The sequence below is a fragment of the Eleutherodactylus coqui genome, chromosome 1, assembly GCF_035609145.1.
Source record: "Eleutherodactylus coqui strain aEleCoq1 chromosome 1, aEleCoq1.hap1, whole genome shotgun sequence".
Classification (NCBI taxonomy): domain Eukaryota; kingdom Metazoa; phylum Chordata; class Amphibia; order Anura; family Eleutherodactylidae; genus Eleutherodactylus; species Eleutherodactylus coqui.
Window position 1 is genome coordinate 309,647,681 of NC_089837.1, and position 24,210 is coordinate 309,671,890.

The 24,210-nt window shown below is 42.7% G+C and overlaps 1 protein-coding gene across 1 annotated transcript in view; it reads left to right on the forward strand.

The window, feature by feature from the left end:
* GRIK3 (glutamate ionotropic receptor kainate type subunit 3) overlaps nt 1-24,210 on the forward strand; it is a 592,020-nt gene that overhangs the window by 394,619 nt on the left and 173,191 nt on the right. The window contains exon 8 of the mRNA XM_066592013.1: nt 11,824-11,931. Coding sequence (XP_066448110.1) covers nt 11,824-11,931 — 108 coding nt within the window. The remainder of the gene's footprint in view (nt 1-11,823; nt 11,932-24,210) is intronic.

Sequence of the window (24,210 nt, forward strand, 5' to 3'; positions counted from 1 at the left end):
TATTACTTATGTAGACTTTAAGGTGAGTTCATATGTAGTGGCCACAGTGCAGCCTAAACAGTGTCAACATGCGGTTTTAAGAATTTAAGAATTAGTTCGTTATTTTTCAAAAAGTCCATGTTTTTAATAATCTCACTTATGAATTATTTTTTATGCACTGACTAGTCAATTCCATCCCAAACTATGAGATGGTCATCATTGTTGTTAAAGGGGTTGTCCCGCGCCGAAACGTTTTTTTTTTTTTTTCAATAGCCCCCCCCCCGTTCGGCGCGAGACAAACCCGATGCAGGGATAAAAAAAAAAAAACGGGTAGTACTTACCCGAACCCCCACGCTCCGGTGACTTCTTACTTACCTTGTGAAGATGGCCGCCGGGATCTTCACCCTCGGTGGACCGCAGGTCTTCTGTGCGGTCCATTGCCGATTCCAGCCTCCTGATTGGCTGGAATCGGCACACGTGACGGGGCGGAGCTACGAGGAGCCGCTCTCTGGCACGAGCGGCCCCATTCAGAAGGGAGAAGACCGGACTGCGCAAGCGCGTCTAATCGGGCGATTAGACGCTGAAGATTAGACGGCACCATGGCGACGGGGACGCTAGCAACTGAACAGGTAAGTGAATAACTTCTGTATGGCTCATATTTAATGCACGATGTACATTACAAAGTGCATGAATATGGCCATACAGAAGTGTATAACCCCACTTGCTTTCGCGGGACAACCCCTTTAATGAGGCATGGTTGAAGTGGCAGTTTTGACAGTAGTAATCATGCAGTTTGCTGTGCAGGTCTGTTATGGCTACAACGATTTCTGGTTTGGTGCATGACTGACTACTGTTTGCCATTTTTTCAGTTTTTATCAGGTTAGTCCGGTTTCACGCGGCGGAGAATCTTGTGCGAGATTTGTGCGTTGAGAGACTCACAAATCCCACATGAATATGAACCCCAATCTTTTGAGCGATACTGGAAAAAAATCACAGAAGTACTTGGAGGCATTTTTGCCAGAAAATGCCTCATTCCGGCATGAAAAAGCATGATGGTGAACGTAATATTGGCCAGAGTTTCCCGGCCCAAGATCACGCTCGCCCATGTGTGGGTAGCCATAAGAGAGTTTATTAAGATAAATCGAGATCATTTTTACAAATGTTGGTATGGTTTACAGCCAATGGTGAGGAATGATAAGCCCTCCAATAGATATAGATAGCTGTAATGCCTCCCGGGAGTAGAGTTTTCTTAAAGAAGTGTCACTGGAATGCCATATATGTATAACTAGTTTAAAACCTTCCAATATAGTGAAAATACATGAGCTATAATATTGACTATCTGGCTTTATAAAGTAGTGAATGTAAAGAATGACATATTACAGAGTGGTTCTTTATTAATTATAGTCAAAAATGCTCAGAAATAAAGTGATCACTAACATATTGTGCTTTTAGTAGAAAGTACAGTAAATGAAAAGAATTTAGCAATTACCAGTAATTATTTACCTTTCAACAAAATGAATTTCTGGATGCAGAATTCTCACTAACAGCTTACAAGTTGCCCTTTTGATCTATTGCTCTCTCAAGTCCCCAATCTAACTGCTTTCTTCTTGCTACTTCATTTTATTATATTCCTCTACATATAGTTTCTTTTTAATACTTCAAAGCCTCTTCTCTAATTGCCTTGCAATTATCTTTTAAAGGTTTCATCCAAACAAAGCAAACTATTTAAAATATCTGCATAAATAAAGGGGTTTCAACTGCAATTAAAGGGTATATATAATGTGTTCCTACCGTGTTTCCCCGAAAATAGGGCAGCCCCTGAAAGTAAGACATAGTAAGACATTTGAAGAAGTCCCAAATATAAGGCACCCACCGATAGTAAGGCATTGTAAAGTGTGTTTGTATGTAAGCCTGCCCGCCGAACAGAACACCAGATCATGCAGCTGTGATGCTTTTTAGCCCGCCGCCGCTGTCTCTTTCCTTCACCGTCCGTTGCAGAGCAGCTGCATGCAGAACATGAAGACAGTCACCTGCCGCCGATCCCGATGTTCCCTTCCGCGGCCATCGCTTGTAAATTTGCAGGCATGTCAAGAGGCCCATCCCCTGCTGCCACCCCCGTTGTCTTCTACTGCCAGATGTATCGGTAGATCTGCAGACAGTCTGCCATTACCCCTTCTCCTGCCGCCGTTATCCTGTCCCTGCTGTGCCTTACGAGTGTGCTGTCGTGAGCTCCCCCTGCTGGCCGGAAAGTGCCATACTGTACATTCTGTTCCTGCTGTACAAGTCTGCTGTGATGAGCTCCCCCAGATGGCCGGAAGCTGCAATACCATCCCTGAGTACAAGTGTTCATTTTTTTTGTTAAACAATAAATGTGAATTCTTCTTCATTGAAAAATGAGACACCCCCTGAAAATAAGACGTAGCGCATATTTGGGAGCAAAAATTAATATAAGAAACATCTTATTTTCGGGGAAACAGGGTAGATGCCAAATATATGCATAGGCAGGATGTAAACAGCCATGTAACCATGGTCATCGTGATCAGCACTCAAGACTGAGGTGAAACAGAAATGTGCACTATACAACAAAGTTTGAATATCTCTTCTATTTCCTATGTCTAATACGTAATTTATTGTATCAGTATTAGAGATGAGCAAGCGTACTCGTTAAGGACAGATACTTGAGCAAGTATCGTCCTTTTCGAGTACCTGCCGGCTCGCCCGCAAAGATTCGGGTGCCAGCGAGAGTGAGCGCTGTGTTGCGGAGTGAGCAGGAGGGAGCAAGGGGGGGGGGGGGAGAGATAGACCCCCGCTCTCCCCTGCTGCCCCCCTCCGACACCTGAATCTTTGCGGGCGAGCAGGCAGGTACTCAAAAAGAATGATACTCGCTCAAGTATCTGTCCTTAACTTGTACGCTCGCTCATCTCTAATCAGGATCCCTTAAAAACTTGTCTTCCCTTAAAAAATATCTTAAGTGAATTATAGTAAAAATTGAGTAAGTGCAATGAAAAAGCAAACTTTACATAATTCTTTTAGCTCTGATTTAATTTATCATTGAAAGAGGACTGCGACAGTAATGAGAGGGCATCCACTACGTCTAGAGAAAAGGAGGTTTCATCACCAACACAGAAAGGGGTTCTTTACTATAAGAGCAGTGAGACTGTGTAACTCTTTGCCTAAGGATGTGGTGATGGCAAAATCCATAGAGGAGTTTAAAAGGGGACTTGATGTCTTTCTGGAGCGGAAGGATATTACAGGATGTAAATCTTAGGTTAATTGTTAATCCAGGTATACAGGCAGGTAGGAACTATTAGGCGTTGATCCAGGGATTAGTCTGATTGCCATTAGAGAGTCGGGAAAGAATTTTTCCGGGAAGAGTCGGGAAGGAATTTGAGGTTTACAAACTCGGCCTTACAAACTATGTTACTATTAGGGATGAGCGAGTATACTCGCTAAGGCACTACTCGCTTGAGTAATGTGCTTTAGTCGAGTATCTCCCTACTCTTCCCTAAAGATTCGGGGGCCGCTGCAGCTGACAGGTGAGTCGCGGCGGGGAGCAGGGGAGAGCGGGCGGGAGAGAGGGAGAGAGAGATCTCCCCTCCGTTCCTTCCTGCTCTCCCCCGCAGCTCCCCGCACCGGGGCGGCACCCGAATCTTTCGGGACGAGCGGGGAGATACTCAGCTAAGGCACATTACGCGAGCGAGTAGTGCCTTAGCGAGTATACTCGCCCATCCCTAGTTACTATGTAGAGAGGTTTGAAATGTTAGAGCAGTCAATGTAGAGGAAAGAAAACAGTCCAGTTCAGCATACCTCCTTGCATGTAGCTCCTAAAATCCCCGCCTGCTGAATGAGCTGCCTCTGATTGGTCAGATTGGTCCCTGCGCTGAGCCAATGAGAGGCAGCAGTCACTCACCCATTCATGAATTCATGAATGGGTGTGGGAGTGAGATCTGCCTCTGATTGGTCAGGCTGTGACCAATTAGAGGCAGCTCATTCAGCAGGCGGGGATTTTAAATCCCCGGCTGCTGAATACTACTCACAGCTGTTCAGAGCAGTTCAGGAGGACTGCCGCCGGCCGCGCTGAACTCCGTCTGCCGGGACCAGGTGACTATATATATTTTTTTTATTTTTACACATTTCTGGATGAATTGCAGGGAAGGGCTTTTATATTTAAGCCCTTCCCTACAATTCATCCCACGATCGCCGGCAGACCATTGCTTTCAATGGAGCCGGCTGTATTGCCGGCTCCATTGAATTCAATAGGGTAACATCGTTCTGCCGGGACAAGGTGAGTATATTTTTTTTTATTTTTACACATTTCTGGATGAATTGCAGGGAAGGGCTCAATTGAGTTCAATGGGCTAACATCGTTCTTCTCTGCCACAGCTGTTACAGCTGTGGCAGAGGAGAACGATCTTTATGCTGACAGTGCGGGGGGGGGGGGGGAGTCTCACTCTTGCCACTATTGTGGCTTAATAGTGGGACCTGGGAACTTGAGATGCAGCCAAACATGTAGCCGCTCGCCTGCCCTATCCGTTTCTGTGTCGTTCCCATCACTTTCTTGAATTTCCCAGGTTTTCACAAATGAAAACCTTAGCGAGCATCGGCGATATACAAAAATGCTCGAGTCGCCCATTGACTTCAGTGGGGTTCCTTACTCGAAACGAACTCTCGAGCATCACTGAAAGTTCGACTCGAGTAACGAGCACCCGAGCATTTTGGTGCTCGCTCATCTCTAGTCATCAATAGTTAATCGCCAGTGACCTGCCACTCAGGTTTCCCAGTGATCATCTGATATTCCGCCCTACTGTCAGTGCAGTGGTGCTGGATGTTATTATTAGTTTCAGAGAGAAAAATGTCATGGAGGGCTTCACTCCCATTGAACTCCTATTACTCTCTGTTTCCAACACTTGTGTCAGAGGCAGAAATGGCGATAATGTAATAGGAGGCTTCAGCTCACATTGATTTCAATGGAAGTGAAGTCCTCTATAACATGTCCACATTCGAACCCGGGTAGAGCAAACAGAAATTCACAGACAGCAGTGTGCAGTCATATTTGTGTTTGAAGGAACAAGACAACCAGCTAAGTGGAGGAGTTGCACAGAATCCACTGCAAAAAAGTAGAATTTTGTATTTAGTAAGCAAATTACAGGAACTATAAAAAAAACTTCAGTGAAAAGATGCTTTTAGGCCTTAGTCACACGGGCGTTTTTTCACGTGATTTGCTGATCGCATGACGGATGCGCATCCGCAAATCGCGTGACCGGTGCGCGCAAGTCGCCCGCACATCGCCCGAAAATCTGCTCCTAGCCGCGTTTCATTAGAAACGGGCCGGAGCTGTCCAGCGCATTGCATTCAATGGAGACGGCAATAGAGCCGGCTCCATTTAAAGCAATGCGCTGCGGGCGAGCCCGGGATGAATTGTCGGGAAGGGCTTAAATATATAAGCCCTTCCCTGCAATTCATCCTAAAATGTGTAAAAATAAAAAATATATATATACTCACCTTCTCCCGGCAGCCGGAGCTCCGCGCGGCCGTCCTGCAGTGGGTGTGAAGGGGGTGTGAGTCAGACCTGCCCCCTGATTGGCTCAGCGCTGAGCCAATCAGAGGCATGTCTCACTCACACCCATTCATGAATTCATGAATGGATGTGAGTCAGACCTGCCCCTGATTGGCTCAGCGCTGAGAGGCAGCAGTCACTCACCCATTCATGAATTCATGAATGGGTGTGTGAGTGAAACCTGCCTCTGATTGGTCAGGGCTGTGACCAATCAGAGGCAGATCATTCAGCAGGCGGGGATTTTAAAGCCCCGCCGGCTGATTAGTGCCGAGAAGCAGTTCAGGAGAACTGACAGCGGCTGTGGCTGGACTCCGGCTGCAGCGGAAAGGTGAGTATACAATTTTTTTTTATTTTAACACATTTTAGGATGAATTGCAGGAAAGGGCTTATATATTTAAGCCCTTCCCGACAATTCACCCCGCGCACGCCGGCAGCCCATTGCTTTCAATGGAGCGGCTGTATTGCCGGCTCCATTGAATTCAATGGGCAAACATCGTTCTTCTTTGTCACAGTTGTTACAGCTGTGGCAGAGAAGAATGATTTGTCTTCTATATGTTCTCAATGGGGTCGGCGCTGCTGCCGCCGGCCCCATTGAGCGCATATAGAGAAGAGAACAGGAATCGCAGATCGCAGATCGGTGCGATCTGCGATTTCTGTTCTATAATTTATCGGACGAGCGCATAAAAAGCGCTCATGTGTCCGATACCATTGCAAAGCAATGGTTTTATAAAATCGCCGGACGCATGCGCATGCGCAAATCGCGGCTAAAAACGTCCGTCTGACTAAGGCCTTAATGTGACTTCTAATTACCTTGTAGCTGATATTAGTTACTGCTTGCCTACAATAGCAGAATTTGCAACACCATGATACTATAGTGCCTTTTTTAGTGATTAACAGTAATTAAAAACAATATGCACACTCCTAGTATGTATTGTCTTATGTTCCTTTTAGATAGGACAATTGTCGGGTGCTTAAAAGCTCAGCAGTAGTCCCAGTAATTATTTCACACAGGAGAGATGATCGATCAGGAAATATAGGTGGAATGGGCAGATATAACATCCGTGTGCCTGCCTCCATTCACAGTAAACACGTAGTCATTCATGCAACTCTATATTCATGTACTGTATAGAAATTGCTATACTTTTATGCAAAAAAAAAAGTGCTCTTGCTCAACAGGAAACACCCAAAATAAACACTAGAGCTGCCTGGCAGCATGAAGTAAAAAGGGTCAGTCAGCTCTCTATATAAATAGACATATATGGCCCAAAGTTATCCCGTCAAATTTGCTTGGATATGGGGTCGTTGGGTTAACTGCCGTAATACTGCATCAGGGATATCTGACTAACCTCTTTGCTATGGGAAACTTCCTCATTTCTCACTATGGGTGAAGATACTAAATGTCTACTGTGATGATGGTCGTGAGGTGGGTAAAGTTCTTGTTTTTATGTCTAATTATTGCAATTTCCCAGGTTGGGAATCTTGGGTTCTGTTCTGGGAGAAAAAAGGTATCTGCAACTATAAAAGATGGAAAGAGTTTTGAAGCACTGCTAATGTTCCTTTCCATATTTGGACTGTATAATATATTAAATGCCCAAATAAACCTTCCTTAAAAAAGAAAAACCCATGTAGTCATTCATAGGTGAACGATTGCCTGTTCCCACACACAGAGCTTTGTTTGATATTCGTCTGCCTACATTGAATGGTGAACGTTAAAGGGGTTGTCTCGCGGCAGCAAGTGGGGTTCAGCACTTCTGTATGGCCATATTAATGCACTTTGTAATATACATCGTGCATTAAATATGAGCCATACAGAAGTTATTCACTTACCTGCTCCGTTGTTGCCGTCCCCGTCGCCATGGATCCGTCTAAATTCGCTGTCTTCTGGCGTTTTTAGACGCGCTTGCGCAGTCCGGTCTTCTGCCTGGTGAATGGGGCCACTCGTGCCAGAGAACTGGTCCCGCGTCGTCATCGTAGCTCCGCCCCGTCACGTGTGCCGATTCCAGCCAATCAGGAGGCTGGAATCGGCAATGGACCGCACAGAGCCCACGGTGCACCATGGGAGAAGACCCGCGGTGCATCGTGGGTGAAGATCCCGGCGGCCATCTTGGAGAAGGAAGAAAGAAGTCGTCGCAGAGCAGGGATTCGGGTAAGTAATATATATATATTTTTTTTAACCCATCCCTTGGGTTTGTCTCGCACCAAACAGGGGGGCCTATTAAAAAAAAAAAAAAAAAGGTTTCGGCGCGAGACAACCCCTTTAAGTGAACAAATTATCACACATCGTTCAACTGCTGGCAGAGTTTACACTGAACAATTACCGTTCAATTTTGCACGACCCTTCGTTAATCTGAATGATAATTATTTAGTGTAAAAGGATCTCTTACACGGGATGCATTTTACTGCAATTAGCGTTGCATCACGAACACACAATGCTGCCATTTACTTCAATGCGGCCTTGCAGACCGGAGCTCAAAAGTAGCATTTCTAATACCTCAATTTTTGAGCGGTCTGTTCCATTTTTGCACGTTTTAGCACTTTTTTACACACCTCATCATCCATCACATTGATGGGGTACGTTAAAACATGTGAAATCACGGTATAATGCCACGCTTTCGCGCAGTGTTTTTTTTACGCATGTGGGAGAGCAGCATTACAGTTCCCCACATGCACACAGATGACGGCCCACCCTGCTAGAGAGAAACCCAGCTGATTGCCTATGTGTTGTTTTTGCCTCTCCAGTTTATCAAACTCTAATATACATTATCCATTTGCTTCATTCCTCAATAGGTTTTGAGTTTGATCAGTATAAAACCATAATAAGCTGGTTGATATACTTGTAGATACACAATAAATAATATTCTTATTATATATCATTTTTTTCTAAAAACAATGTGATATTATGTACTTGTACTACTTGTATGACTGCTTATATTTGTATGAACAAGTACAATTTTGATATCATTTCCTTAGTGTTGTTTATTTTACCTAACTTTTATAGCTCAAGAGAATAATGGTTACTGAATAACAGTTGTATGTGGATTAAGATTTGAGCCTTTAGAAACTCCACATGAGTATCTTGTTGATGTATACTGACAACAATGAAGACAGAGAGCCAGAGAGTGAACTCAGATATAAAAGAGTGTTTTTATAACCTTTGTTACATTATATTACGCTGAGAGCAGAATTAAAGTCAATCTCAGGACAGCATTATATTGTTTAGTATAAAAAAAAGGAAATATGATGAAATATTTGTGGCTGAAAACACAATAATCTGCTACTTTAGTTTATCCAGCAGTCTCCTGTGCAAACTGCAGATCCCTACAATTTAAAACTAATGGAATGGAGGTTTCAGCCCTTCACCCTCTTATGGGTGTGATCAATGGAGAACAGGTATTGCAGACAGAATGAATGGTCTGCTATATAGTTAGGGCAACAATATATTAAACAGCAGGAAAGGGAATCATGGTGCATTCACTCATCAGTTATAGACATTTCTCAAGCATTGGAGAAAAGTTGTTTTCTTTGTCAAAATACTAATATCAGATCTATTGTTCTTGAACGCCAAGAGCCTGGTGAGAGCTCTAGAAAGTCCGCAAAGCAGAAGAATTTTAAGAAGACGTGTTATCAGCAAATGGTGTACTATGTGGAGCTTACGGTCCTTTTACATGGGATGATTGTCGAGCGCTTTAATGCCCGACAATCGTCACAGACAGAGGTCTAACTTGAAGCTTCTGGGCCCCAATGCGAAACCTGTAACAGGGCCCTCAACTATAATGCTTTATTCATAGTACTGGGCTCCCTATATGGAGAAGAGAGGCCTTATGGGCCCCCTAAGGGTCCTGGGCCTGGGTGCAACCACATCCCCTGATCCTATTCTTTCACTCAGGAGCAATAATCATTCAGTAAATGAAAGCAGAGCAAGCCGGAGATCAAGATTCGATTCATGCTTCCATTCACTGCAAAAAAGCTAGTGTGACGTACTTGCCGTCAATAAATATAGTCTTTAAAAACAAGATTGGTTCAATCACAGCCATTCATCGAGCACTGGCTGTGATTGGCTAAGTGTCAGCCAATCACAGCAAGCGCTTTCAGAAGGTGGGGATTTTTCAATCCCCGGCCAGAAGATGAAGAAGAAAAACAGTGCCGGGACTCGGGGAGAAGCTTCGGCAGCGTCGGAGAGCGCTTCTAAGGTGATGTATGGTTTTTTTTTTCCCTGCAGCTAGGGCTTAGATTTGGCTTTGACAGTAGGATTTCCTACTGTCAAAGTTGCATCGCACCGCAGGAAAATTGCGTTTTCGTGCGATGCGATGCAACAGAGAGGAAGGGTCCATAGAGAAACATGGGCTGCAAAATCTTGTGAGCCGCGGGCAAATCGCTGAACCCGCAAGGTTTTTGTGTCGGGTTGTTGCATGCTACAAAACATCGCATGTGTGAAATAACCCCTAGGAAAGCTTGGACTGCTCATACATGCGTAACATGTAGCAACGCGACTTCGTCGCCCGTGTGATGGAGGCCTTATTAGATATATTGCAGACACTGTTTTTGTACTTCAATACTTTGTTTTTATTTACTTATTTTTTTATTTTACTTTTTTATCTCCTTGTATAGATTCTGTAAATGCATTATATTTCCTTGCATACTTCCTAGTCTGATGTTTGCCTTTACTTTTATGTAGTTTCCTGCTGCCTGCACATCCCAAAGTACTGGACCCAGTGCTGTAAGCCAGTCGAATGTCTCTATACTTCTGATCCCTTCTCTCTCACAGTATAGCAGATAGAGAAACTATAACTGCAAATGTCCTTATTTTTTATGATTAAGGGCACATTCACATCTGCGATGGGGATTCCACTTCCCTGCGTCGTTCGGGGAGTAGGAAAGGGGAATCCCCACGGCCGAACATCTCCATCTCTGAATTGAATTGAACAGCACTGAGTGGACCCCATTGACTGTAATGGGGTCTGCCTGCTTTCCACCCAGTAGTCCGGCTTCTGGACGGAAGAAAAGGCGCAGCATGCATTCTGGTATTTCCAGACACATCTATGACGGAACCACGAGTTGGAGGTTTTGACGCAGATGTGAAACCACTATTACTGCAGACAAAAGGCACATCTGATAGAGGCATTGGTTCCCTATGAAGTGTTCAGATGTCCTTCTTTTACAGATGCAAAAAGATAGGACATGCGTGTGGCAGGAAGGTCCGTGCTGAGCGTAAATATCCCCATGGGGACTGACTCCCCTTATCACTGAAGAATGTGACAGCACAGTGGGATGGGATGGGACTCCCCACGGAGATGAAAGAACCCCCTGTGGCAGAGTATCGCAATGTTCTCCCATTACTTTCAATGGGGCCAGCGCTACAGCCGCCCAATTGAAAGCAATGGGAAGCAGGCAACCCCTGCAGTGATTTTTGGGGGATGGCTTGAAATATAAGCCCTTCCCTGAAAATCATCCCTAGCTGCTGTAAAAAAAAAATATATATATACATCACCTTCCGCCGCTGTCGGGGCTATGGTGCATCTTCTCGCTTGGTCCCCAGCACTGCCTTGAAGCACTTTCTTCTGGCCGGGGATTTAAAAATCCTAGTCTCCAGAAAGTTCTGGGTCTGATTGGCTGAGCACTCAATGAATCACAGGCAGTTCTCAGCCATTCATTGAATGAAAGCTGAGTGCTGCCTGTGATTGGTCACAATGCTCAGCCAATCAGAGGCACACCCAGCCATTCATTGAATTCAAGCAGTAGTGCTTGCCCCATTGAAAGCAATGGGCACAGAGCTTCGGTCACGCGCATTTTTAACATGCGTGGGGAAGGGTTTTTTTGCACACATAAAAAAAATGCTCGTCTGTCTGAGCCCTGATGGTAAGAGAAACAGGAGGCTACAAAACCCTAAAAAAGATGAAGAACTGGGATGAATAATTGTAAATTGAAAATACAGTACATTATTTATGTGATGGAAGTTGACTTTCAGCCAACACGGTTGTGCCATGACTATTTTCCAACCTCAGAGAACAAATATATTTAACTTTTATACCCTAGATTTTTAAGACAGTTGACAATGCAAGGACTATGGGGCAGTTTATAACAGGATTTATGGAAATGTATAGGTTGTTTCATGAATAAAGTAATGATGAGATGATTATTAATTAACCAAGGCCTTTAGGGACCTGTAGGAGAAAGAGGGGAGAAGAGTATCATGTAAAGAGTAATTACAATTCAGCATTGTGCTAGAACACTGAGTGATGATTTATAAGCCTTGTTAATTGTCATAAATGTCCTACATTTCTTTACAGGCCCAGTGGGAAGGGCTGACCGGGCGAATTGTGTTCAACAAAACCAGTGGGCTTCGAACAGATTTTGATCTAGATATCATCAGTCTCAAGGAAGATGGCTTAGAGAAGGTATTAACCCAGACTATGGGTCTACTGTATGCCATGTCATTCCAATTGTGTCATCCTAGTCTGTTGCATGTAAAATTTACCACCAGCTCATACGCCTTTCACTCTACCAATAGCTTTGACTCTATCCAACATTTAATAGTTTCATGCTGAAACAGAATTTTTCCAGTGCAGCTCCCCATTGTCAGCTGTATTGAAATGGACAGTTGACTGTGATTCCTACTACAGTTGCGGCTTCATGATCCCGGAATATCCTAGCCAAACATATGTCACAGGCATGTTAGTGTTTACATTGGGAGCTTTCCTTAGTGCATATCTTGACAGACATGGTATGAATTACCCTTACCCTGCATTTATGTTCAAAACTAATGTGAGCACATAGCTGTAGTGTGAATAAAGATGAGGGGGTAGAGCAATATCCCAAATCACTGACGTGACATAAGGTGTGTCTGAGACATCCTCAAATTTATTTTGCCACTTGCTCCACCATGCAAAAAAATGTTTTTGAATAATGTATAATAAAGATTGAGATCAGAGAGATGCTTGGTTGACTTTTTCCACATAGGGGATAGGTGGAAGGTAATTTTTGTTGGTGAACATAACTGTTGTCTAGCCATACCGGTCTTAATGGCTGATGGGTTAACATTAAGTAACTCCTGTCGGGTATAACCCTTGATTGATTCACTACTTTTAGGATATGATTCCCATGGGGTCAACCGCTGCATCTCCCTTGAGTTCCCTTATGATTAAGGGATCCTGTTATGATGATGAGATCGTGGCTGCCAGCAATTTTTAAGATATTGTGGTAGTGAGTTCTAGCGCCTCAGAAGCATGGGACAGAGGAGGTGGTTACTGTTACCCTAACAACTGACGACGCTGTCGGTTGACGCAGGCGGAGTCACTATTTAGTGCTCACATGGTGATCTGTCCAGTTAGTACAGTCCCGCGGGACAGATCGGCTGTGACGACATTATCTTGCGAGACCTAATGACAGGGCACATGCGCAGTTTTAGATCGAGCAGCGGCATGACTTGCAACCTCCGGCGCAGGCTGATGATGGTCTCCACAGCTGATGACAATTGTTTTATTGGTACGTATTTGGGGTGTGTATATTAGGAAGCGTTTTTAGTGTATGTGTTAAGCTTGACAAAGATCCTCAGAGATCGAAACGTCGCTGTCTGCCTTCACATGCACCACATAGAATAAAGTGTCCTTATAGGATTTATACATTTGCCGTGGATGCTGCGTCCTTTGTATTTTGGGGGACTGATGCAACAAAGCTATATTTGTAATGGGTAGGAGTGGTAACGCTAAGGGGCATTGATGATATTTATCCTAGCAGAGAATGGATGAAGCAACTCACATGGATACAGGCTGCTGCAAAACAGACACTTTACGGTAATGAAGCTCTTAGTGGTCACACATTTAAAGACACAGTGCTTTGCAATTACACTGGTTAACAGTACAATGCTTGATGGTTTCACTACTATGATGCATAAACTCTTGCGGTTGCAATGTGTTTGCAAACTCGTAGAAAATGCAGCTTTTAGCTTTATTGTGTTAAAAATTCATCTTAACCCAGTAAAATACTATTGTTCTCAAGCTAAAGAAAAATACCATCTGTATATTGAAAATGTTTTTTTTACTAAGTAAAATCAGATAGTGATAATTTCCTTTTATTTTCTGATTTTACATTTTATCATTCTATTTTCAATACATGACTATGAGGGCGGCCATCTTGGCTTTTGCAATATTTAGAAATATGCTTAACAGCAGAATCCATAAGCCATTCAACAATGAACAAATGTGGACTCATTGACTTCTATAGGAGACTGTCCTAGACATGTTCTATGACATGCAGAGGTCATTGTGTAGGGAGGAAGAGTAGTTAAGCTTTGACCTTTACAGCCTGTAGATCCTGTGTTATCTATATATAGGCGTCCCCTGTCATTGTAATCCTGCCTGTGATGATAATAAGATGACAGCGAAGAAGTTTTGTCTACAGTACTGCAAGTGTCTGACTTGGTCTGCGTGAAAACTGCAGGATACTAGGCACTCTGCCAGCAGTTTTTGCCCTGCTTGGCTAGACAGTAGTTTTAGCCATGTCTGGCTCTCCACTGCTTCTCACAACAGGACCCATAGGTTTTTATGATATGCGTCAACTGCTCATGGCGCCAAACAGACCACTCATAACAGCAACAACAGGCTCCTCTATCACTTTATGTGGCCTCAGCCACACTCCCCATCTGTTTACTTTTGTAAGACCTAGTTGCATCTCTATATTGTACAGTTGAAAAAAATACAGATCCATTCAAGTGATGGAAAAGGACATGGCTGAAGGCCAAGGGTAGTGGGAAACAAGAATTCTAAACGTTATAATGTACAGTAGGCAACAGTGACCTCTAGTGTAAACAGCGAGCACTACAACATTAACAAATTACAGTAACAGTAAGTCATCATAATATGGGTCACACCCTTATACAGTAACCAATAATTATAATCATTAAGAGCCAATGGAGCAGCAGTATTTACAGAAAAGATAATGATGAGTTTCACTGGAAGCACTGCCTAATAATAGCATATGGAAAAGTAGGGGTATCGGTATAGCAACTAAACGCAGGATAGTGCAAACCATCATTTTCCCCATAGCCATGTATGGATGTGAAAGCTGGGCTGCGAAAAAGCTGATAGAAGAAGGATTGATGTGTTTGAGCTGTGGTGCCGGCGAAAGCTGCTGCGTATATCCTGGATGGCGAGAGTAACAAACAGAAGAGTCCTGAATATCACTGGATGGCAGGATAACCAAACTCATGTTTTGGCCATGTAAAGTGAGCAGAGTCACTAGAAAAATCTATAATGCTTGGACAGATCAGTGGCAAAAAAAGACCCTGCCGACAAAGGACACGATGGCCAATACTGACAAAGCTGATACTGGCATGGATATCACACAACTGAAAGAAGCAGTGCAAAACCGAAAAACATGGAGGGAGCCTTTAGGATCACTGAGTGTCGTGAACGACTAAAGGCTAACATATGCATGTATATATATATATATATATATATATATATATATATATTGTAGCAGGGCAGTGTCAGATTAGCCTGCAGAGGGTGCTAGATAAGCAGTCTGATACCTGGAGAAAGGAAAAGTAAGGGTTAACACCTGATGGGTGTAGCAGGAAATGGCTACAAAAGAGCCAGTTTATGTCAGAAACAGGGAGATGTTGACTGAGAGAGCCAGAGATGCGGTGAAGGGAGCCGCATCAGAGACTTGAAGCCTGAGGTCTGGTGCGGACCGGTCTGTCACCCTGTCTGACGGAGGAAGGCGCCCTCCAGACGCCCCAGGCAGGATTAGTGACAGGACCCTGTGGGTTGTGAACCCTAAAGCTCTGTGGACTGTGTATGTATAATATACCTGTATGCTGTGGAATAAAGCTGGCAGAAGCCAGAGTTAAAAGAAATTTCAGTCTGCTGGAGCCTATTTTCATGTGTGGTGCGCCATTTCCTAACCATGTGGACTGCGATCCAGAGGCGAGTAAACCCCCCTTGTTAATATATATATATATTATAAATATATATATATAATAGTGACAGTGTTTATCAATACATTATGTTATGTAAATGCTTTGAACGTGCATTCTAAGAATATATATATATATATATATATATATATATATATATATGCATGCAGTGGGAGAAAAAAGTATTTAGTCAGATACCAATTGTATAAGTTCTCCCATTTAAAAAGATGAGAGAGGCCTGTAATTGACATCCTAGGTAGACCTCAACTATGAGAGACGACATGAGAAAACACATCCAGAAAATCACATTGTCTGATTTTTATTGAATTTATTTGCAAATTATGGTGAAAAATAAGTATTTGGTCACCTATAAACAAGCAAGATTTCTGGGTCTCACAGACCTGTAACTTCTTCTTTAAGAGGCTCCTCTGTCCTCCACTCATTACCTGTAGTTATAGCACCTGTTTGAACTTGTTATCAGTATAAAAGATACCTGTCCACAACCTCAAGCAGTCACACTCCAAACTCCACTATAGTGAAGACCAAAAAGCTGTCGAAGGACACCAGAAACAAAATTGTATCCCTGCACCAGACTGGGAAGACTCAATCTGCAATAGGCAAGTAGCTTGGTGTGAAGAAATCAACTGTAGGAGCAATAATTAGAAAATGGAAGAGATACAAGACCACTGATAATCTCCCTCGATCTAGGGCTCCACACTAGATCTCACCCTGTGGGGTCAAAATGATCACAAGAACGGTGAGCAAAAATCCCAGAACCACACGGGGGAACCGAGTGAATGACCTGCAGAGAGCTGGGACCAACGTAACAAAGGCTACCATCAGTAACACAGTACACCGCCTGGGACTCAGATCCTGTAGTGCCAGACGTGTCCCCCTGCTTAAGCCAGTACATGTCCGGGGCCGACTGAAGTTTGCTAGAGAGCATTTGGATGATCCAGAAGAGTATTGGGAGAATGTCATATGGTCAGATGAAATCAAAGTAGAACTGTTTGGCAGAAACACAACTCGTCGTGTTTGGAGGAGAAAGAATGCTGAGTTGCATCCAAAGAACACCATACCTACTGTGAAGCATGGGGGTGGTAACATCATGCTTTGGGGCTGTTTCTCTGCAAAGGGACCAGGACGACTGATCCGTATACATGAAAGAATGAATGGGGCCATGTATCGTGAGATTTTGAGTGCACACCTCCTTCCATCAGCAAGGGCACTGAAGATGAAACATGGCTGGGTCTTTTAGCATGACAGTGATCCCAAGCACACCGCCAGGCAACGAAGGAGTGGCTTCGTAAGAAGCATTTCAAGGTCCTGGAGTGGCCTAGCCAGTCTCCACATCTTAACCCTACAGAAAACCTTTGAAGGGAGTTGAAAGTCTGTGTTGCCCAGCGACAGCCCCTAAACATCACTGCTATTGAGGAGATTTGCATGGAGGAAAGGGCCAACATACCAGCAACAGTGTGTGCCAACCTTGTGAGGACTTACAGAAAACGTTTGACCTCTGTCATTGCCAATAAATGATATATAACAAAGTATTGAGATGAACTTTTGTTATTGACCAAATACTTATTTTCCACCATAATTTGCAAATAAATTCAATAAAAATCAGACAATGTGATTTTCTGGATGTGTTTTCTCATGTTGTCTCTCATAGTTGAGGTTTACCTATGATGTCAATTACAGGCCTCTCTCATCTTTTTAAGTGGGAGAACTTGTACAATTGGTATCTGACTAAATACTTTTTCCCCCACTGTATATATAGTAATTTTACTTTATCAAACCATTTCACTGAGGCAGAGGAATCATCTATACTTAAACTTTTTCACTGGATTAAGTCCTTAAGATATAACTTTTATTATCATTATTTTACTAAATATAAAAAGAAAATTATGAGACTGGGCTAACACAAGAAAAACAAAACACACTTTTCTAGAGAGGTAATATAAGTGTAGAGCCCCAAGGAAAAAATTATTAATGTTTATTGAATTAATTTACATGTTGATTGCTTGGAAGTGACTATTCTTTGCAGCAATTGAGAGCCAAGAATAGTCTCTCTGATTGAAATTGTGTGCTATTCTTGTATATTAGAGTTCCCACTGGTATATAGCATCTAGCACAGTGGTTTCATGTAGGTGAGAAAATGCAATAAAAGTGATCAAAAAAAGCCATATGAACCCTAATATGATAACAATAAAAACTACAGCTCATCATGCAAAAAATTAAGCCCACACAGAGCTCTGTCCATGGGAAAGTAAAAGGTTATAGGACTTGGAATGCAACAATGCAAAAAAAGACAAAAACTCCAAAAGGGGTTTTTATTGTGTAAAGGGGAAAAATCTAAAAAAAACCTAGGTTTACCAATAATTTGAGTATCAGTGGAAGTATACCAACCCCAAGAAAAAAAAAACTTATGATGTCATTTATGCTGTATGAAAAAAAAACTGTGGCATAATTGATGTCTTTTTTTCTCCCTGGAGGCCAGAGGCTCTACTGCTTTTTTGTCTGTTATGCTTATCTGTGAGGGAGAACCATAGGCTTTAGCAGCCAGTGTAGGCTAGTCTAGGGACTGTCCTGGTGTCTGCACGCTCTACCAAGTCTCCTCTGCCCTGCTACTCTATCTAAACACTTAGTTCCTACCATCAGGGAAGTGATAGTTCACTACTGTATATAGCAGGTCACAGATCACTAGGCAGTAGGGGTATTATACCCAGTAGCTACCACTTCATCACCAATTCAGCGGTACCCTCAGACTAGAAATTTTAAATTATAACTCTTAGTAGCATTTACTCTAGTCTGTCCTTTCAATCTAGGCTCTCTTACCTCCTGAGGATCCGCCACACGGGCGGTGAAACGCATCCAGATAGTGGGGCTAAAGAAAATATAGTTGACAGAACAAGAAAATTATCCTAGGAATTGAGTTGATAGGTTTTAGAACCACATTTTAGTGGCACTAGTTAGCTAGTTAGCTACACAGTGGCACTAGAGGTCTAAACCCATTATGTAAAGTCATCAATATATGACCCCTGTTGAGAGTATATTCTCTCTTCTTGATATGTGTCTAAGTGTTGTGTAACTTTTTGTTCTATGTCGCTGGGGAGTAAGGCCCTCCCTTTACCTCTGGCTACTTTGCCACAGCTGTCGAGCCCTAGTGTATATGTTTTTAACAAAGTTTTCTTATAAAAATGATTCAAGTGATTTTTAAACAAAATCTAATCTGTGAAGGGCCTTAAAGAGGTTGTCTCGCGAAAGCAAGTGGGGTTAAGCACTTCTGTATGGCCATATTAATGCACTTTGTAATATACATCGTGCATTAAATATTGGCCATACAGAAGTTATACACTTACCTTCCCTGCGCTGGCGTTCCTGTCTCCATGGCTCCGTCTAACTTCAGCGTCTAATCGCCCGATTAGACGCGCTTGCGCAGAAGGGTCTTCTGCCTTCGGGTTTGTCCGGCAGCAGCGGCGTTCTGGCTCCGCCCCTTCGATGCATCATCGCGTAGCTCCGCCCCGTCACGTGTGCCGATTCCAGCCACATGCACTACACATGCACAAAGGCTTTTTTTCAATCTGATTTTTGGATCATTCGGCGGGTTGCCCTGCATTTCCAACAGTACTGCCACCCTGGGCTCCCCCGGGAGTCTCAAAGCCACACTGCATGTGAATGATAGATAATAAATGCAAAGCATTGGTTGGATGTTGGCCAAGATACATGAGCCCACTAACCACTTCACGGTTCCTTGTGTTGTAGTGGGTCCCTACACTAATAAAAAATGCATCATAGAAGGGAAAATAAAAAATTAAAAACAATCACAAAAAATTGCCGTTACTTACTGAGTGAGGAGTGCATATAGATGCATCCTCTCACCATGCAGGTAGCTGACTACCAAGTAACGGCTAATTGAGCATTAATTTTTAAAATGCGGATGTATATTCTTTTTACATTTTCATCTATATTTAATTTAAAATGTTTAATCTATATACATATTATTTATAATTACATTCATTGATGTAATAATTAATTTATGTAATAAAATAATGTAAGGGTATGTTCACATGTTGTCAAATTGATGTGGATTTCCCACTGAAGAAAATTTGCATCAAATTCTGCATTACACCACTGATACAGATATTTGCACAGGATTTGACGTGGATCCACAACAAACTTTACCCCTACATTTGATAGGGTGAAATCAGCTGCAGATCTGCATCAAAATCTGCTACATGTAAACGTACCCTTAAAAATTAAATTTATTTCTAGATAAATTGTTTCAAAAATCACTACTACACTATTCAATCACCTATACCATTTATATACTATACTATAGATGATTGTAGTAAGGGTTAATTATGAGGTTCCTGTCTGGTATTTTTACATAGTAAGTATAGATGAGCGAGTATACTCGCTAAAGGCAATTGCTCGAGCGAGCATTGCCTTTAGCGAGTATCTCCCCCGCTCGAGACTGCAGGTTTGGGTGCCGGCAGCAGGCACGCAGCTGCGGGGGAGAGCGGGGCGGAACGAAGGGGAGATCTCTCTCTCCCTCTCTCCCCCCCCCCCCTGCTCCCTCCTGCTGACAGCCGCTACTCACCGCTCCCCGGCGCCGGCACCCGAATCTGCAGTCTCGAGCGGGGGAGATACTCGCTAAAGGCAATGCTCACTCGAGCAATTGCCTTTAGCGAGTATACTTGCTCATCTCTAATATTGAGCTCTCCTTATTTCTTCTGGTCTCACACTGACAGGAGACTGGGGAACAGAGAAGAGGAGAGACACTGAGTCAACATTGACATGCTTGGAAGTTTGTTAGTATACAAACTTTCTTGGCCAGCACTGTGATTGTCTGTCAGTAGTGATGATATTGCCTGATAATGGCATCTGAAAACAGTAAGGCTAGGATCACACGGGACCGATATCCTGCGGAAATCTTGTGGAATGACCGCAAGGAAAAACCACGGGATTTCCGCGGGATAAGTGCCGCTTCAAAACCCACGGCCCTTAGCCGTGAGTTTTAGAGCGGCTTTGTCGCCTGCATTCCGCTGCGGCTACCTCTCCCCTTAAAGTAGAATTAACATGCTGCATCTTTGATTTCCACACCGCATGTCAATTTCAGTGCGGCTTGGATGCAGTGTGTAGACGAGATTTTTTCAAATCTCATCCACTTCTCTGGCTAATCCCAGGATTAAAAAAGGGGCGGAATTTCTGTGCAGAGAGTCCGCACAGACATTCCGTAGCAATTCCGCCCCGTGTAAACTCAGCCTAAAAGCCTGTTTTGAGCATTTACCAGCTGTGGGGGGCAATGATTGCTGGTGATGTGGCTGACATAAAGTCAGATGGCCATAAAAGGGTTAAGTCTTGGATGAAGTCTTGCACCCCAGACACTAAGGGTGCTTTCACATGGAACAATTATTGTTCAGATTCCCATGATTCAGCGAGAATCTGAATGATAATTGTTCAGTGCAAATGCATGCAGCGAATGAACAACAAACAAGAAGCCATCCACTTCTCATTCAATGTTTAGTTTCTGGATGCAGAAAACTGAACAAGGTATTGGTCAGTGTAAACAGGCTTTCGTTCAATATGAACCACTACCTGCTTACTTGGAATGGAGGCTGGCGGGCTGTAACGATCCCCAGACCTGTTCTGCCTGCATTCATTCTACGTAAAAAAAAGAACTGAAACATTTACAGCAATTTTGAACAAAATTGAACAAACTTCTTGTTGACTTGTTTTTCATGTGATTTAGACTAAAATAGGCGTGCTGATTTCAAACATGCAGTTAGTTTTCTTCTATCATTTAAGTTTTTTCAGCTTATAATTTTAATGTGATTACTTAAGCCTGTGATATAACAAGAAAAAAAATGAGAAACAGAATATTGTAGTCTATACATCCAATGTCTCATTCAGCGGAGATCCTAGTGCCAGATTTCTTTGAACTGCCCTCTCTTGAAGAACATGATTATGGTGAAGAACTAAGTGACAGCAATGATGAAGATTTTAAAATTGAAGATGACTTAGTTCGTAAGGGATTTGATCAGCATGAGCTGAATGATTTGGCATGCGATTTGGGACTATCAAAAAAGACTTCAGAACTCCTAGCAGCAAGACGGCATGAGGAAAACTTGCTTGAAAAAGTAGCGAAGGTATCCTATTTTCAATCCAGAGAAATTGCATCTTTGCAATACTTTAGAAGTGACAATGGCTTTGTGTATACCCATAACATACATGGTTTAATGGAGGAATAGGGAAATCCAATCTATAACTTAACTGAATGGTAACTGTTCATCGATAGCTCAAAGTAGAGCTCAAAATGTGTCCTCCAATGGCAATTTATTTGGTACAGTCCCAATTGGCTATTCATTTTTTCTTTGTGAAGAATTTGAATACATAAAGTGAGTCATTGAATTGTAGCAGTATCACAAACACAATTGGATCATCTGTATTGACCTTAAAACAGTATGCTTCTTTCTTAGTCAGCAATGAGGATACATCAAGTATTCCTTTTATCTGTGCATGTGTGACAGCAGAACTCATGAGAAACATTGGGTGGAAATGAATTGGCCTCCAAGATCTAACCTCAAACCTGGTGATCCAAACATTCTACATGAACCACTTGAGCCAGCTTGAGAAAGACCCAGAGGGTGGGTCGAAACGTTGCCGTCTTGACCATGGAATAAAGAAAATTTATATTTGATATTGAAGTTATCTTGATTATATGGACTGCTTTGTTACACGTCAGATGCTGCTCCTACCATTGGATTAACTACATGAGCCACTTGTTGGGGGAAAGAACATTATATTCCCACCTCTGCACATGAAACTGGGTCTCAAGAAACAATTCATCAAAGCTTTGCCACCTGAAGGAGACTGTTTCATATACCCCATTTTGGCATTTCCTAGCCTGTCATTTGAAAAAATAAAATCTGGTGTGTTTGATGGTCCACGAATTCTGCAATTATCAAAGATGAACATTTCATCAGGACAATGTTGGAACTCCCAAAAATGCTTGGTTATCATTCAAAGACATTGTCAAGGGCAATATAAATGAGCAAAGAATTATATGAAATTGTCCATAAACTCTTGGGAAGCTACAAAATCCTTGGTTGCAACATGAGCATCAAGGTGTAAATTCTGCATAGCCATCTTGATAACTTCCTGGAAAAGCTTGATGTGGTTAGTGAGGAGCAAGTGAACACTTCCACCAAGATTTGATGGTCATGGAAGGACAGTATTAGGGGAGATGGGATGTACATATGATGGTCAGCTATTGTTGGAGTATCAGGCGAGATTGTCCACAGACTGAACACTGCAGTAACTATAAGTGTAAATTTTTACCTTACCTGCTACTACTTGCACACAATTTGACATACCCAAACAATATAGCCGTTGTATGGACAAGATAACTTTTAATAAATATGACATTCAGGTAATTTTTTTTCCATTGTATGTACATTTTGTATGTTTTTTTGAGAAAAATGGAGTGTATCCTGTATCTAAAAAGGTTGATGTGATAGAGACAAATGCATCATTTTTGAATTCAGAAGCCAAAAGTAATTTATACAATGTAAGATCTAAGTCAACAAAAATGGTGTTCCCCAGTGTTATCACTAGGGTGAACTGTGAGGCATTGTGTGCCCGACAGCTTGTTCTGTGTGACAGCATCCTAAAGCAGCACTGTGCAAGAGCAAGTCAGGGCTTAAACTCATGAGCATGTGTTAGTCCCGTTATGCAGCCATGATAATCACGGCTGCAGAACGGGACAAAGCAAAACCACTAATTTCAATGGATTTCAGTGGTTTTGTTTCCACTATCGTGATTCTTGCCCATTAATTGTATGAGCTAGAAAAGATAGGACTTGGCCTATCTTTCCTGCATGTAGTATTAACCATGTTTGGGAAAGATAAGGCAGCACCTATCTTCCCGTCATTTTTTCAAACACCTGTGCTATGGATGGAGTTTGAATGGCTGTCAGGGAAAAAAACTGCGAGTGTAGTTGCATATGGCTGTCTGAAACAGCCCTCAGGTTGCTTGAGAGAAAAAGAGAAGGTAAAAGAGGCAAGATGTGATAAAAAGAAAGTAAAAGTACCATGTGTGGGACAGGAATGCTATCTTTTCTCCCTAGGGAGAGCACACAGAAAGTGAGTGAGTGAGGAGACTTATAAGGCCATTCATGCTCCTCTAGGTAATATGCAAATAAGGGAGATGGAGCAATTTGTCCACAATGCCACTTAATGGAAGGCAGCATTCCTGCAAGCCAATGTTAGACTCTTTATACAAGCCTTGTAACAATGACTGAAAATTGAAAGCCAAGCCAGAATCCATACACAAACAGCTGTTTTAGGGTGTTTACCGCTCATCAGTGTGCAGTAGGTTTCTGGCTTGGCTAGCGAGGGGCCTGTGATGTGGGACAGGTACGCTATATTTTCTCCTTAGGGAGAGCACCTAGAAGGTGAGTGAGTGAGGAAACTTATAAGGCAATTCATGCTTCTCTGGGTAATTTGCAAATAAGGGAGATGGAACAATACATTGACTTGCAGGAATGCTGCCTTCCAATAGGTGCAGTTGCAGAGGTATTGTTCCATACATCCCGAAACAGCTGTCTGTGTATGGATTCTGGCTTGGCTTTCAATTCCCATTCATTGTTACAAGTCTTGTATAAAGAGTCTAACATTGACTTGCAGGAATGCTGCCTTCCAATAGGTGGCGTTGCAGAGATATTGTTCCATCTCCCTTATTTGCATGCCATAAGTATCAT